At 40.5% G+C, this 16,542-nt stretch overlaps 1 protein-coding gene across 3 annotated transcripts; it reads left to right on the top strand.

Moving 5' to 3' along the window:
• The first annotated feature begins 2,440 nt into the window (after nucleotides 1-2,440).
• On the top strand, nucleotides 2,441-16,248 carry LOC125383698 (sterile alpha motif domain-containing protein 9-like). 3 transcript variants are annotated; one of them, XM_048402422.1, is made up of 6 exons: nucleotides 2,441-2,489; nucleotides 4,610-4,920; nucleotides 8,764-8,983; nucleotides 9,131-9,177; nucleotides 9,491-14,226; nucleotides 15,649-16,248. In XM_048402422.1, the coding sequence occupies exons 2-6, from the start codon at nucleotides 4,614-4,616 to the stop codon at nucleotides 15,721-15,723; spliced, it is 5,385 nt and encodes a 1,794-aa protein (XP_048258379.1). In that variant the 5' UTR covers nucleotides 2,441-2,489; nucleotides 4,610-4,613; the 3' UTR covers nucleotides 15,724-16,248. The 3 variants fall into 3 exon arrangements, with proteins under 3 accessions (XP_048258379.1, XP_048258378.1, XP_048258377.1); XM_048402421.1 differs by lacking the exon at nucleotides 2,441-2,489 and adding an exon at nucleotides 2,708-2,842; XM_048402420.1 differs by lacking the exon at nucleotides 2,441-2,489 and adding an exon at nucleotides 3,237-3,436.
• Nucleotides 16,249-16,542: the final 294 nt, after the last annotated feature.

The following is a 16,542-nucleotide window of genomic DNA, read 5'->3' as shown; positions in this document are numbered from 1 at the left end:
ATCCGTATCATGACATGCTTCCTGCATAATTCTTACTTCCCCATGTACAACTCATGCTGATAGGCGAGGCTGGCCTTTTTATTGCGCAAGTGGTATAAGGGAGGTAACTCTTTCCTCTGCAGAATTGCCGTTGTCTGGTCTGCTTTTCTTTCATGGAAAGGGTACCCGCTGTTAATAAATGATATCGTTTTTACTTGCGGTTTTGAATAAATACATGGTTCTTGAATCAGATAGGTGAATCATTATACATACGTATCTTCACGAATTTCATTGTTCTTGTTTAAAACCAGTTGATGTTTTGGGCACAAATAGACCTTTTATACGGCCCAAGTCACACAATACATTTAACAGTAACCAACCAACGAATTAGTGTTGTATATTACTGGTAGAGGAGATTTGTTGGAAGGTAGTGGTTAATTATATTAACGTTAACATGGCTGTATATGCTAAAATGCACAGTTTCATTTAGAAGATAAATACTATATGTGTGTCTTTTTCCGGGATTTTATCGAGTATTTGCATCTTGGAAATTCATCTCGAGACCCGAAACCGTTAGCTTGTGGGGCTCGAATGAAAAGTTCTATCGTTGCCATGGTGCACGTGGCTGCTACCACTTGACAAGAGGGGGAAACTTGTGTGACTTCATCCATTAGGAAGAAATTTATTTTCATTAATGCTTTGTTTGATTATTACTTCCATATTTTAATTCTATTTTTATTATTTCTCAAAAATCCATGAAAACTAGGTTTATCAAAAAAATAAATGAAAATCCTATTTCTTTTGAGAATTTGAAACGATCCGAAAAGGTTGAGCTGTTCTATTTGCAGGAAGGGTGAATTGACCTATGTTTTTATTCAATAACATTGGCTTGTTTGGCTTATCAAATCAGAAATAAAAACAAAGTTTTCACATTTAAATTCAATTTAATTCAGTTTAATTACAATTTGCAAGCTGCATTCACTTTCATATAAGTAACAATTAAGTATTTCACTTATGTTGCCTTCAAAGCTTACACCCCTTTTCGCAGTTTAGACTCTTCCGAGTTGCCGAGACGCGACCATGCTGCCAAACCTTACAAGAGAGTCGTGACTTTCTATAGGTTTACAATTCGGCATACATCTATTTGCTCTTTGTTGAATCGTAATGACATGCGGGATGACATACGGTTGTTGGCTGAAGGAATGCGTGGCTGTTGTTCTACGCAAGAGTCAGTAAGTTTCCGTTCGGACTCAAGCAATCAAGTCCATAGTGTCAGGGTTGGATCACACACAAACAAAATGTGACCTTGCAATATCCGATTCTCATCCGGTTCTTCTGTGACATAGCTGTTACGTAATACAAAAGCAAGTGCTTACACTTTGCAACTGTTACAAAACAGTTACTTGATCTTTGGTTTGTTTCCTGTTTGACCCCGTGTGAAAATTGTCGTTGATGAGTTGGTTCGATATTGTTGTGTTTGCGAGTAGCATTAGTTTTTTTGTATGTGTTTATGACGGGTGACACCGGTGGGGCGGGGTACGCCCACCTTTCGCGAACACCTGGTGTCATCACTATTTGAAAGTGATTCTCAAACACTAGTCATGATAAGTCGGACTCGTGCTATCGACTCTGCTATTAGTAGAGTTTTTTATTAAATATGGAAAGGGTTTTGTCGCTTTTATTTGGGTTGGATTATTATAATAACCATCAAACTATTCTACACTTACAATGTGTTATTTCCACGACTGGGATGTCTATAAGTGTTCAAGACAAATATGTACGGTAACACGTTTGCTTACGTTTTAACTACCCCAAGCTACGCACCTGTTTTTGCTACATGCATATTGCGAGTTCCTCTACTATAACTGAGCATAGCATATGATGATTTTGTATATACTTGAACTTCAAACTGATTTATCCTCTTGTAAACGCAATATATACCTCATATATGACCTCACAATAACCGCGAAGCCATGAATATACATGTATTCGCAAATCAATGTCTTACATATTAATCAAGCCAACAATATCAGGTGTGAAGCTTCTGTTGTTTATATTCTATAACGCACGGCGGCCTGTAAACAATTAAGTCTGGGTCAGACAAACCAGTGATTCATATTCTAAGTAACGTGTCACGCTGCCAGTGCACAATGGCACAAAACCAACCAAGTCCCCAAGTTACGTCAATATTGTTTAATGCCCTTTTCTAATACGGAATCCCAAAGGAAGCTTACGTGTTGAAGTATTTGTAATTGTAAGTTACGATGAACTGTATTCATCTTAGTTCTGTATGGCAGTGCTTTAGTATTCATTGAAAAGTATAAACATGTACTGTATTTAAGTAATGTATTATTTCACTTCAAACATATTTTCTCAGTAATTGAAACATTGTCGTTTATCCGGCCACGTTAAACACGGTTAAACGAGATCTAAGTATCACGTTTCACTGCATGGTCGTCGGAGAAGAATACGCTGTAGTCAGCAATTTTACTGTTTAGAAAATATGACAGGTGAGGAAACATTGTGTATCACAGTGGAGTGTCAGGTTCCTCAGGTAGTGTAAGAGCGGGAACTTGTTTTTTGGTATATTAATAATGAATTTGTGCACGACAAATACTTCAATTATAATCCTTATTCAACACAAGGCTATGACTGATAAGCGCGTGACACCCGGATCGATGACATAACAATAGCTCAGGTACGTAACCTATTTCCTGGTACTTGAACACATCACGTTACCTGGAAAGGTCGACCGTTCAGTCTTAACACAAGAGGACATGGGGAATATCGATATACTAGTGTTATATTACATACATATGTTACTCGGATAACTAACAGCATTCACAAGCAAGGTGGATGTAAGGTAAGCAATATGGCCGCTCACACATTACGCAAACAGATAGGGTAAAACTATATAAGGGATTTGCGTTCTAGATTGTCTAGATGGACTATATAGTATATTCAAATACAATTTAATTGGTCATAAGACTTTTAGGTTTAGGATTCAGGGAACTAATGTCGCCAGTCGAGTTTAACAGCCCGGAAATGGTTACGAAACTCCGGACTGCAACATTTCTGAATTAAAGTATTTTTATGCCCCAAAGCTTAAGGAATTAAGTTTTATATCCGATATCGAACCTTTGAACTGGTCCCCGATGTCTTCTCGGACTGAAGTGAAGTAACGCGAGAAGTGCACACTGAGAGATAGGACTTCTTTGTAATCAGCGCGACCTCTACACGTTTGTACATGTTATGGGGTTTGGCTAAACTACACAGTTATAAATACATGACTGATTGCGTAACATGGTTTCCAAGAAGTAGATCTCTTTAGCTGGAACGACACTCGGATAGGAGTGAGCCATAACACTGGAGAATATACACCGAGTGGTTGTCCGATTAGAAATGGACATCTTACTGGACAGGACACAAACCTGACAGACAGACGGGTGGAAAGAAGGTAGTATAACCGGGGTGTCGCCCTACAATTGTGGCTGAATGTGGGTCATCGTGCCCGGACATCTTGCATCGTTGCTCATTTGTTTTCTTAATCTGTCAGTTACCAAATAGAGTAAAGCATGACAAATGAGATCTGGATAGAAGGCATAATCTAATGCCCAAATGTGTTTGTTGTTAGCATGGTATATTAACATCAATACACTCAATGACCGAGCACTATATGAATATCTTACCAAGTTTTAATAGAACTGAGCAAATTACGGATATAGACATGCTGTGGTTATATTTGTATTGTTTGTTCCCCGTAGATGTGAGGTTTAATGAGGGTTTTTTTTGATAAAATCTACTGTCGGTCTTGCTATACACCGAAAACACAGTCGAGTTATCTACAAACAACGTTGATAAACGTAACCTGGGCCGACTTCACAATAGATTGTTGCGTTGTGTAATTAGGTCAGATTTTCTTGGGAACATTTCCTGGAAATGTTAAGACTATAAGGAACAATCGAGATATGTCGATGTGATAAACCCGCAACTACATTTACTAAAAAAAGTAATTAAAATAGGCAAATGCGGAAAAGATCGTTTTAATTCATGTTTGATACAAATCATGCAAATTAGACCGTACGTAGACGATAGGCCGAATTCAAAAGGCGATAGTAGATTTTGATAAGAGACTATTCCGTTTGTGAATTCCAGTTTGTTTTTTGGTATGATGTAAAATGTAAAATGTAAATCGAGTCGTCGCTATATGCTTTGAAAACCTCATGGGCGAGAACGGTGACAATATAAAATTTAAGAAATATCGGTTACATATGTTTTATATCTGTATCTGGAATCACACGATGTCTCGATCCTGAAATTTTAAACATAATGATTAACAAGATCATTGGATGGCATTTAGAAGGTAACTCTAAATTACGAGCCGTGGACAGCAAAAACTAGCTACAACAGTAACGACACTAACAATCATTATAACTGAATTACAATGTATACTACCACATAACATTAGATAATTTGAACTTCTTTTGGACAATAACCTCAAATTTTCAGTTGCTTCATAACGATGTTATAAAGTAAACGGAAACGTTGCTACAATAGTAATCAAGAAATGGATCGTCCACCCTACCATGTCATTAGTTTACATTAATAACTGATCGAGGTCATATTTCAGGAATATGGATTCCAAGGAATGGCGCAGGATAATGAAGAATTGGGTCTATCTTAAAAGTGAGCTTCAGTTGGAAGATGGCGGTGACATTCTTAACGGCCTGTTCCAAAATGGCACACTGAACGACAGCGAGTATAAACTAATCAAAAGTATTTCTCCTGAACCTGAAAAGGTGGAAAGACTACTGTTCGCGCTGAAACGAAAACCACAAAATCTGAACGCGTATAAACGTTTCTGTGACATTGTAAGAGAAATCCAGCCACACATAGAGGAGAAACTTGCAGCTACGCCCGATGAAGATGCCTGTTTAGAAGGTAAGTCCTTTGGAGATAAACTTCAGCTAGGTGATGAACACATGAGCATCTATAAAGTGAATGACTGGGTTTGATGTAACGTCGCTTTATACATTAATTCAGTATTTTCAGTTATACCACATTTGAGCTCAATGTGGAAAGTCGTGTGTGTACTAGTCCATGTTTTATCCCATGAATGCCGAGCGAGCGTTAGGCAGGTAGACAACCCCCGACCTTCCGCTCTCTGGGCAGACGCTCTATGACTTAGCCGCGGAGGTGTAATGAACAGAGCGAACAGGGATTCGAAACAACGATCATAGGTTTCTGACACGCCTCAGGGACGACATTCTGCAGAACCGTTTAGGCTCGACGATAGGTTGACATTTAATGCAATACGTCTTTAGGGCCGACGATACAGGGCTGTTAAAGTCCAATATTTCATACCAGCAGACAAACCTAAGGCACCCCTCTCAACTATAACAACGGCGAACCTGAGGCACTCGAAATGACAGTGCATAAGTACGAAAAGGTAACTATACAGCACAGGGTGTTGTGCTACCTGCTCATGTTTGAACGGGTTGTGTTGTGTTGTCATGGTGCGCGTGATCACTATTGTATGTATGCGTGCAGCTGCTGTCTAGTGTTAAGAGAGCAGTGCGTAGCCAAATGCTACAAAGGATAGCCTGAAACATGAACACACACGAGCGTGACATATTAACTTACGGCCGCTGGCAGATTATAGGGTAACGTCCCTACAATAACCAACTATAGGTCATATCTAACACAGGTGTCACAAATAGATAACACGCACCTGCACCTGCACACACACACACACACATGCACACACACGCACACACGCACGCACGCACGCACGCACGCACGCACACACACACACATATCTATATACATACTTTGGCATGTGTTAATTTATCGATTCTCAGTGTTCATTGGTCAGTTGAAGCGGTATATGACAGCACATTGCTGTATTGTTACTTGCACAGGTTTGAACTTGTAAAATGGGTCACGTTGTGATTTTAATCAAATTAAAAGAATGAGTTTAGTTTAATCCCGGTTATATACTCTCCCACAATAGAAACGCACAGGTGAATTTTCACATATTTTTATATGTTGTGTTCAAGGTAAATAAAAGCGATATCCATATTCATAGGACATCTCTGCCCCACCGGTGGCACCCGTTATATAGACATGCACTGGTAATTACATTGTTCACCTGAAACCACTTTAATACAATATCATTTGCAGCCATAGTACATATACAACAAGAAAGTCGGAATACAAGTTTAGTCAGTATTGATGTCATTTGACAAGTGGGCGTGTGTTCTCAGTAACTATACTGAGTCAAATTAAAAACTTCACATTTTTAAAAGTAATCCCATATATGATATAAAAAGGACACATGAATCAGAGAAGTTAATATTTAATCATTAATGTCCAAAGAAGGATTTTGATTAACGGTGGTAACCATAGTTTGTTCCAAGCACCCACGGTTTTCGGTAATAACATCAACAGTATAAATCATAAGTCCCAAGCACGAGAATCTGATGGCACACAAGCAGCCATTGTTGCTGCAAAATGGTGCCAATTGCAAGATCTTGCAAACTCTGTGGTTGGTTCTGGAGAGTGCGCAGACTTCTGCCAAGAGCATCCCATACGTGTTCGATGGGATTGAAGTCGGGAGACCTTGACGGCCAGTCCATGACGTTGACTCCCGCATTCTGAAGGAAATTCCTTGTCAAAATTGCTGTGTGGGGTCTGGCATTGTCGTGTTGGAAGATCAAACCGGGTCCATGTGCTGCCATAAAAGGCAGAAGTTCTGGTGCCAGTACCTGGTCGCGGTAAGCAGCAGCGTTGAGGTTGCCACGGATGACAAGAAGCCTGGAACATGCATTGCCACAGAAAGCACCCCACACCATGACATTTCCGCCTCGAAATCTGTCAACTTCCTGTTCACAACACTGGGCGTAACGTTCATTACGGCGCCTCCACACCCTTGCCCTACCATCAGCAAATCGAAGATTAAATCGGAATTCATTCACTGAATAAGACCTGATTCCAATTCCTCTGAGTCCATCGTAAGTGTCGCTGTGCCCACAATTGACGTTGACGTCTGTGTAATTGAGTCAGAATCGTCCCGCAGTATGGCCGTCGTGCTTGAAGGTGAGCAGTTCTCTGACGGTTTCGAACAGTTTGCGCACTCAGTCTACCCCTAAACAGTTCATTTCTGGTTGATGTAGCCGTCAAAAATCGGTTACGGAGGTGACGTAAGACAATCTGACGATACTCTGCATGTGACGTCACACGTGGTCGACCTGGCCGAGGGCGATCAGCGGTGGTACCTGTTTGCTGTAGACGCGTCTGTAAATCATAAACAGTCCGTCGACTACAACCCATCGTCCTTGCAACTTCAGCTACGGATGTTCCCGTCTGCAACATGCCGATAGCACGTTTACGTTGCACATTTGAAAGGCGTGGCATGACAAATGGCCGTAAAGACTTTTGTTTTCTTGTGTTTTTCTTTTTTTTGTTAATGACTGCTAACAAGAATGGCTGAAAACACGTTCGGTATTATGGCCACGTGACCAGTTGCACGTGAAAAAACACTTTTGCCACTATAGTGTTGTGCACATGATTTTGATCGATTCACCTGCACAAAAACGGGTGTTATCTGAAGACAATACGTGGCCATTACTGTTTAAATACACAATAAGGGACCACAATAATAACTGGTCAAAATGTTAAAATTTTAGGATTGTGAAGTTTTTAATTTGGTTCAGTATATTTCAACCAACATGTGCCTCCAAAACTGCTCTTCATTGAAGAAATCGTTGCTTCCAAGCTTGTGGAGACATAGCCAAATTGTCCAGCAATATGTGTAGCAGTTGCTGAAGCATCCAGGGAGGCGGTTGTCGTATGCGTACCTGTCTATCGATGACCAACAAATGTTCTATGGGGTCAGGATCTGGTTTCTAGAATGGCCGTGGGTTTGCGGGGCCGATCTTGCGTGGAAATGTGTTGCTGATATCAATCCCAAACACGAGAAATGGTGCTAGGTGAACATGGAGATGAAGTGCAACAGCAAATTCACACTCCCCAGCCTCAAGGCATCCCATGGCAACGTTGCGAGTCGTGGCATGACGTTTTTGATCCAAGCAACAAATATAGGTTAATAAACGTTTGAATGTAATGCGGTTTCAAATGGACAGTATCGCTGCTCACGATTCCCCTAACTTGCACCTGGATATTGCAAAGAATTCCTTCCTCGTGACCTGTTCATGTAAATTCACACTTCACGTAGAATACATACAAATTCAAAATGGTCCCATGAACATAAACGAACATTCTGTTGGAAAAAAATGTTACAATCAAACACCATTTCTGAAACATGTCAGCTTGATGAGGACAGCAAGAAATAAAGTAGGTCTTTGACGTTTACAACTATTACATGGTCATAGGTGATCAACCACAAGCATAATATGTCGTCAGAGAAACTCTGGTTGATAGAGTCATCAACCGAGAAGGTTCTCCGTGTCCTCTGTCAGTGTGCAAACCAGAAATGTCAGTCTGTCGCCGACTGTTACATATTGTGCAGAATGACGTCCCTTAGGCGTGCTAGAAACCTATGCCCGTTGGTTCGAATCCCGGTTCTCCTTGATTGTGATTCTAGGTTTGTTAGCACCATACCCTTGTAGGTGTGCACATAAAACCGAAATAATTTTCAAAGCGGCGGTAAACCAAACTAACTCACTCACTATCACGTAAGCCATATACCACAATGAACTGTTAAAACAGGGAGCAATTCTGTTGTTATTTAACTTGCCACAATCTTTTATTTCTTCGTCATAGCTGATCAACCACAAACAGAAGATGTCGTCAGAGGTGCCCTGCTTGATAGATTTATCAACAGAAAAGGCTCGACGTGTCCCCTGCCAGATGTTAAAGCGGTCATCAAGGAATGTGTGACTTCGGCAGGGGTGAACTATGACTGGGGTGACAAACAGCTCAGGGATCTCATCACACAAGTGTTCACTGACGCAACTTGGCAACAGCGTTCAAAAAGGGAAATGTATCCTTTGAATTGTAAAGTAATTTTACAAGCTGTTTCAAAAATATTTTGTTGATTTTCCAAATAGATCAGAAATAGATGTTCATCTCAGCTCTACATTATGTTTTTTCATTATGTCTTTCGTTATCTTTCCTTAACCCTGACAAGACCCTATTTGAGAAATTTACAAATAAGACCTTCACAGACACCTACAAGTACGTAAATATTCAAATAAAAACTTCAAAACACGTGAGAGACAATACATGTACCCTACTGTCACTGATTGATATTTGACGTCTTGAATTGACATTTCTTACAGTGAAAGAAACACATTAACAAGTAAACTGTGTAAACTAGAAGTAAGTTATAAGATGTGGCTCCGTCCATCTAATTGCCACCTGATGAGAGTCTACTCTGTGTGTGATTATGTGCATGTGTGTGTGTAATCATAAATCCCTCTTTCGCCATTAATAATAAATAATTAACTGTATTGAAAGCATTCTTACAAACAAATCTTCGATATTTTAGAACCAGGCCTCTTATCAACACCGACCAAAGAAAATGTCAAACTGATGCAAGTTGATGGTCTATGTGATTTCCTCAACAATCATCCTACAATTGGCAAGAAGGAAGACGTCATAGCAAAATGCAAAGACGAGTGCATCACCGGAGAAGTGTTCCTCTCACTAAAGGAGACAGACATAAATGAACTTTTCCCTTCCTTGAAATTTGGACATAAGCGGGCCTTGTTATTACTCATTTCAAACATTGAATCGCAACCTCATGATACGGAAAACACGAACACTGAACAAAGTGTCATTGAGTCACCAGATAGCACTTGCAAGCCGAGAGAATGCCCATACCAAGAGACATTAAGGAAGTTTGAACATCCAGTAGAACCATGGGTCAAATATGTGAAAGGAAGAGTTGTGAACACCGAATTCTGCAGTGGTAACATGGTGCAGCCGGTCAAATATTTTGCTAACATTCAAAAGCCTACAGTCATGATTCAGCAAATGGCAGATGAGACAGTTGCATTTGCTGCAGCATGTATGAATGACAGGATAAATGGCACAATTTACTTTGGTATATGCCCAGAGGGCTCTCTGGAAGTACTGCCCGGAGAAGTTGTTGGATACACTCTTGACACAGAAAAATGTCGGAGTGAAATCATGAGCAAAATAAAATTTGCCTTCGAAGAAAAGCATCATGAGATTGTGTCTAAAGTAATACGAGATCCAACATTTGTAGAGGTCATTGACAGGAATAACAGTGACGACCCCCGCTATGTTGTAGAAATAGATGTTGTTCCAACAAGTCATGTTGTAAAACATGAAGTGTTTCTAATCAGTTCAAAATTCCCCATTGGCAAGAAGAATAAACAGAGACTGTTTCGATATACAGAGGGCGCAATAAAAAGGCATGATGGAAGAGATCTTGTACACTTCACATCTAAAACTGTAATGGATTTAACAACTCTACGTCAAACCCAAGAAGCGAAGACACAGGCGCCTGGACCTGCCAAAAACCTGAGAAGAAAGTTTCTCAATTTGTTTACTGGTGGCGCAGAAACACTTGAAGATGACGTTTATCCTGTGTTGTTTTTTAGTCCTCTTGGTGACCAAATGGAAGCAAATTTCATAGAAGAAAATCTATCATTTGTTAAAGATATAGATGCAACAGCAATCTTTGACTTTGATCCCGAAAGTGACACTAAAGGCCTTTATCATTATGTGATGAACAAAGAGAGAGTCATGCAGGTCTTAACAACAGACAACTTTGATAAGAACGGAGGAGAAAATCTTGAGAAAGAAAAGCATGCTGCATTTTTAGAGAATCTTCAAACATCTTCCTTGAACACATGGACATTTTGTAATGGCTATGAATGTCTGGGAAAGCATGCCTTTGGCCCCTTTGAGTGGAAACAAAAGCGCATTGAAGGATTTCGGGGGGCCATACAATTTTATCATAATAGCATACCCCAAGGAAGAGCACTGGTGTTAGTATTTCTTTTCTCATCGAATTATGAAGTTATGTTGGAGGCAGCAGATGAGATATTTACTAAATTCCAAGAACAGTGGATAATACTGGCTGAAAATGACGCTATTGCTGATCTTTGGAAAGAACAGATGATTGCTCGTCACTGTGCTGATACAGGATCACTCAATGAGAGATGTGTTGTTGGCATTCCTTGGAATCATCTTAACGATACCATTTGTCAAGTCACAAATTTGAGACAACCATCTGCATGCCTTTTACCAACATCAAAGGGTATGCATTGCTCTCTGCGGCAAAGAGTGAAGGAGGATATGTGCGATTTGGACATTCTCAGCATACAACAGTGTAGCGACAGTGAAATTGTGAATGATACCAAGAAGAAAGAAGCTAAAAGACGTGAGGTAGAGGAGATTTTTTTCAGGGGAGGTGAAGTAGACTGGTGGAATTTTTGGTTTCCTGGAGATCACGTTCTTAAGAGAGCTTGTCATGAAAGTCTGATGAATCAAATAACAGACGCCCTTACTACTACTAAAGAAACTGACAATAAAGTAACAGTGGTGACATTGTTACACCAGCCAGGGGCAGGAGGTACCACATCAGCTCGCCAGATCCTGTGGGATCTGAAGGACAAGTACAGATGCTGTGAAGTTAAGCAAATAAATGACCAGACACCTGAACAAATAGCTACTCTGAGATGCTATGAGGATCCTGATAGTCCCAATCCCCCACTGGTTTTGATTGACAACCATGATGATGAAAAAATGAGCCTTCTCTATGCTGTCCTGGAGGATAAAGCTCGTATCGCAGCAAGATCATCGGATGGCATTCTATCCGTTTTCTGTGTCCTTCTTGTTTGCCAGCGAAGAGCTGACTTGCCAATCCAGTGTGACAGCCGGAAAGTACTACTCAAGCATGAACTGACCACAAAGGAGCTTGCCTGGTTTGAAATGAAAAATGCTGATCTAGAAAAGAGGTTCAAAGATGACAAAAAAGTCGATCCCAAACTCTTGATATCCTTTAACATCCTGAAGGAAAACTTCAACAGTGAATATATTCACAGAACAGTTGGTACACTCGTCAATAACATCAAAGATGAAAAAGAGCAAAGGGTCCTAAAATACCTTGCTCTCATAAATGCATATGATGTTGACTTCAGTCCGGTTCCCGTGGCCTGCTTTGATCCACTCATGCAAACACCACAGAGGTGCGGCATGATCATCAGTACAGGAAATCAACGCACCTATTCAAGAAAAAAAGGTTGGGAGACATGCTTAAGTTCACCATTGAGGGTGCTCTTAAACAAATCATCACGATCAGCTGGTCAAGGGACAAAAGAACAGACATTGCGCATCATACATAGCCTCCTTGCTAAAGCAATTCTTTTAAAACTTATGGAAAAGCAAGGAGAAACTATTGTTGACATAATGAACCAGCTACTCGATTCTAATGTGTTTCTCGTTGATTCTGCATATACTGAACGTTTACTGTACATTATCAGAAACATCATCAAGAAAAGATCTCGCTCAAAAGATGATAGAAAAGAAAGGTTTTCACCATTTGTTTTGGCAGCCATTGACGATGTTGATATTGATGGAACTGTAAACCTCATGATCAAGGTATTTGAGATGTCTGATGATGCACTCATTGCTCAACAGATTGCTAGATTTTACATCCATTGCAAAAACTGGACACAAGCTGAACGCTTTGCTAAGATTGCTACAAACAAGTGGTACCGAAATTCCTTCCTCTGGGATACTTTAGCAATGGTTTACAAGGAGCAGCTGTTTGATGAATATGTTCAACACTCAGAAACAGATACCAACAAAATCAATGGGGATGATGCTAAACGTATAATTGGCATTGCCTTCAAAGCTATAGAGACGTTCAGAAAAGAGCAACAGCTCAGTGAAAATGAAACTACTGCTATCAACAATGCAGGATACTGTGGAGAGATCAGGGTTATCATACTGTTGCTGAGTACTTTCCCTAAGTTTCAGTGTTACACAGGGAAGGAGGATATGCATAAATTCTTGGTCAATGCAAAGTTTGTTCCCGACACGTTTCAGTTTGTTGGTGAAGCAGATATTGAGCATTTGAAACAGATGCAAGATGATGCGACAAGAGCTCTTCGAAGACTTGATGAGGAATTTCACCAGCTTAAAAGTGTGACATCTGCCGACATTATTCCAAAGGACTCACACCTAAACAATGAGCTCCTTATCAGCTTCAAAGAAAATATTGATGGTTTCTTTGGAGAAGGAACTGATAGAGTTCCCCATGGCATGAATAATGAAGATGCCATGGCGTTTCGCAGAAGGCGCGCCAGGAGGCTAGGGGTTGCATCACTGCCCAGTGCTCTCCGGATCATGGCAACAGGTGGAGGGAAGCTTTGCAGCGCTTACAAGTTAATGGTTGAAAATGTGAAATCACCTCAAGCTAATGCTTTTGATTTTGTGACCATTTTGAACACATGTATTGCATACAATGGAGTGGAAGATAAGGAACAAACAATTGCAAGCTTCCAACAAATGATAGAATGGAGCAAAAGTCTTTATGAATGTAAAATTCAACAGGGAACACGGCCTCACCTTGAGACTTTTCTGTATCTTGTTCTTTTTCATTTGCCAACGGAGGATCGTCACATGTATAACCTGTGCTCATCTTCAAGACTTTTGGAAGCAATCAGCCAATGGAAAGAAGCATTTTACAAGAATCACCCAAGACAAAAAGATGGAAACCGCCATTTCAGGAAAAAAGATGCAACCTATTTCTTCCTTGGAAAAGGCCAAGACATGGAGAGTATAGTTTACTATGAGCAACTAAATGGCAGAAATGAAGGAAAAGGAGACATAGGAGATGGAGTCTGGCGCACAGCAACAGCTTTGAATAGACTGAAGCGAATGAAAGGTGTTCTCCTAAATGAGGGACTGGAAATTAACATGCAACTGAAATCGGTAGGAGGGAATATGTTCAATGTAGCGATCCCCACATCACTACCTATTCGAAAACGGTCGTTATGGCAAAAGAATGTATACTTTGTCTTGGGGTTTGGCTGGTCTGGTCCAAAGGCATATGATGTTACTGATGAGGAAATCAAGGAATGTCCAAATACTCAGCCTTCAGCCAGTGGAAGCAGAGATTGGGGTCCAACCACACGTGTTCCTCAACTGGCTCCAAAGAGCCTTGAAATCATCATGATGAGTATAACAGAGAAAGAGGCAAAACTTGATAAGTTGACGAAGCAGGGTGCAAGAAGAAACAAAGGGGTGATTATCACACTTGAATCTAGTAAATATGTGTGGCTACTCACTCTTTTACAGCCGAATCTAAAGCACATTTATCAAAGTCTCCTTTCTTTAACATTGATACAATGATATAAGAACTAATGTCTACATACTAACTTAAAAGCCTTTCCTTTAAAACCGTTTACTTTAGAGCTATTGTGAATGAAATGAAATTGGGTATGCTGAACAGTAAAAGAAACGCAACTTCTAAAAACGTTTGAATGATTATAAGTTTAACCATTCAAGTTTGTCTGAATTGATGACTGATGTCATGTAACTCTGCAGCTGCTGTAACCAGAGAGTTAGGATGCCATGTCACCACTGTCACAAGACAACTGTTTAGTCAACTGTCGACGTCAGTATGTGGTATTAATCTTGACAAAAATAACACCGTCAGCGACATTCACAGTGGGCCCCGGCAACATCATCGTTGGCGAAGTGCTCAGTGGTATCAAGTTGTCTTTTCAGACGAGTTTCACAGACAAGTCATTCAGGCTAACAAATGGTACCGTGGAAGTGTGATGGTTCCGGGAGCTAAAATCACAACCATAGTTCCCAGGTTCATGTCTTCCGACAACCATCTTCCCGAGGCAAGGGAGTTAACTGACTGTAAAAGTACAGTTTCCTCCCTTCACGAACTTGGCTGGAATTTCTGTGCTAAATCGTAGCGGCACCATTGGCTATTACGAGTTATGTCCCTTCTATGTCATCCTGTTGATCAATCAGATCCCCCCTCTAATATAACTAAAAACAAAATAGCAGCACCTTATGAAGACGATATATATTGTAATAGAACGGATCTTTCTTCGCGAAGTGCCTCAAATCACATAAGCACCTTGATTAAAACATGAAAAGTTTTGGAAAATATCAGTTGACGGTACACGTGCATTGTAAATCCTGCAAGCAACCAAAATCTGCAAGGCAGTTTACGAACCGGATGTCGATATCGTTACGCGTTTTTGATTGGTCTTTGCATAGACTCGTTAGTCCAGCCAAAATAAAACTCCATATTTCCAGCCTCGATCGGCAAGGGTGGAAACTGGACCTTTATAGTCAGTTAACTTCCTTGTTAACATCTGACAACGTGTAACTCTGTTGTGTATGGGATCAAGTTCTTCATGTTACATCCTCAACTGCAGTAGTTCCAATAGGACAACGCACGTCCTCATAAAGCAAGGGTGTCGATAGTGTATTCTTCCTTGGCCGGCCTTTTGGACGACGCAACTACGTTCAGCTCTTAAACTGACCTTTCACTATATGAATTTGTCTTTTGTTCAAAAACTTGAAAAAAGTGTCAGACTTGCGTTTCTTTTGCTCTTCATATAGAAATGTTCTCTTCATTTGTGGAACATTTAAAACTGGGTAATTATCTTGATGTAATATATTTTATTACTAATTTTACAGGCAATCAAAAAAGTCCTCCAGAAGCAACTACAGTGTCTTTATCGAGAAAGGGACGATCTACTGGGGATGCAATAGACGGCTTCATGTTGCCCATGAACTCATACCTGACAGATACTAAAGACATGATGATGACTTATGACTCAATCGTCTATTGATGGCATGATCTACTGAGTATGATACACAATCGGTCGTGTATGTATAGTATTAACAGTGACATTGAGAAATTCCTTACTATTAACTTTGAGTGATGTTTGGCTTTGGTTTTTGAATAGATAATATGTTTTTGTTTGTAGTTTGGATGGTGAGGTGTTGAGTGGATGGTTGCGTGGATTTATATCATTTACAGCTACAAGACCAGAAGCCGGGTGGATTTTTTTTTTAAGAAAAACACATTGGAACATTCTTAATTCCGTGGCAGGCAAATTCTTTTTTTGCTCATTTTGAAGCATAATTTTATTTCTCAAGAATATTCGGGAACACACACGCATGCACACACGCACGCACGCACACACACGTACACAGACACATACACTCACGCACATGCACTCACACTCACACACGCATACACACACGCACACACACACTCACACATTCACTCACTCTCATACACTCACACATACTCGCTCTCTCTCTCACACACACACACTCGCTCTCTCTCTCTCTCACTCACACGGGGCGGTCGGGTAGCCTAGTGGTTAAAGCGTCACGCCGAAGACCCGGGTTCGATTCCCGACATGGGTACAATGTGTGAAGCCCATTTCTGGTGTCCCCCGCCGTGATATTGCTGGAATATTGCAAAAAGCGGCGTAAAACAATACTCACTCACTCACTCTCACTCACACACACACACACACACACACACACACACACACACACACACACACACACACACAC

Source organism: Haliotis rufescens, unplaced genomic scaffold (genome assembly GCF_023055435.1).
Source record: "Haliotis rufescens isolate VD_foot unplaced genomic scaffold, xgHalRufe1.0.p SCAF_26, whole genome shotgun sequence".
Classification (NCBI taxonomy): Eukaryota; Metazoa; Mollusca; class Gastropoda; order Lepetellida; family Haliotidae; genus Haliotis; species Haliotis rufescens.
Note: the sequence above shows the minus strand (reverse complement) of the source record. Positions and strands in the feature narration are given on the sequence as shown.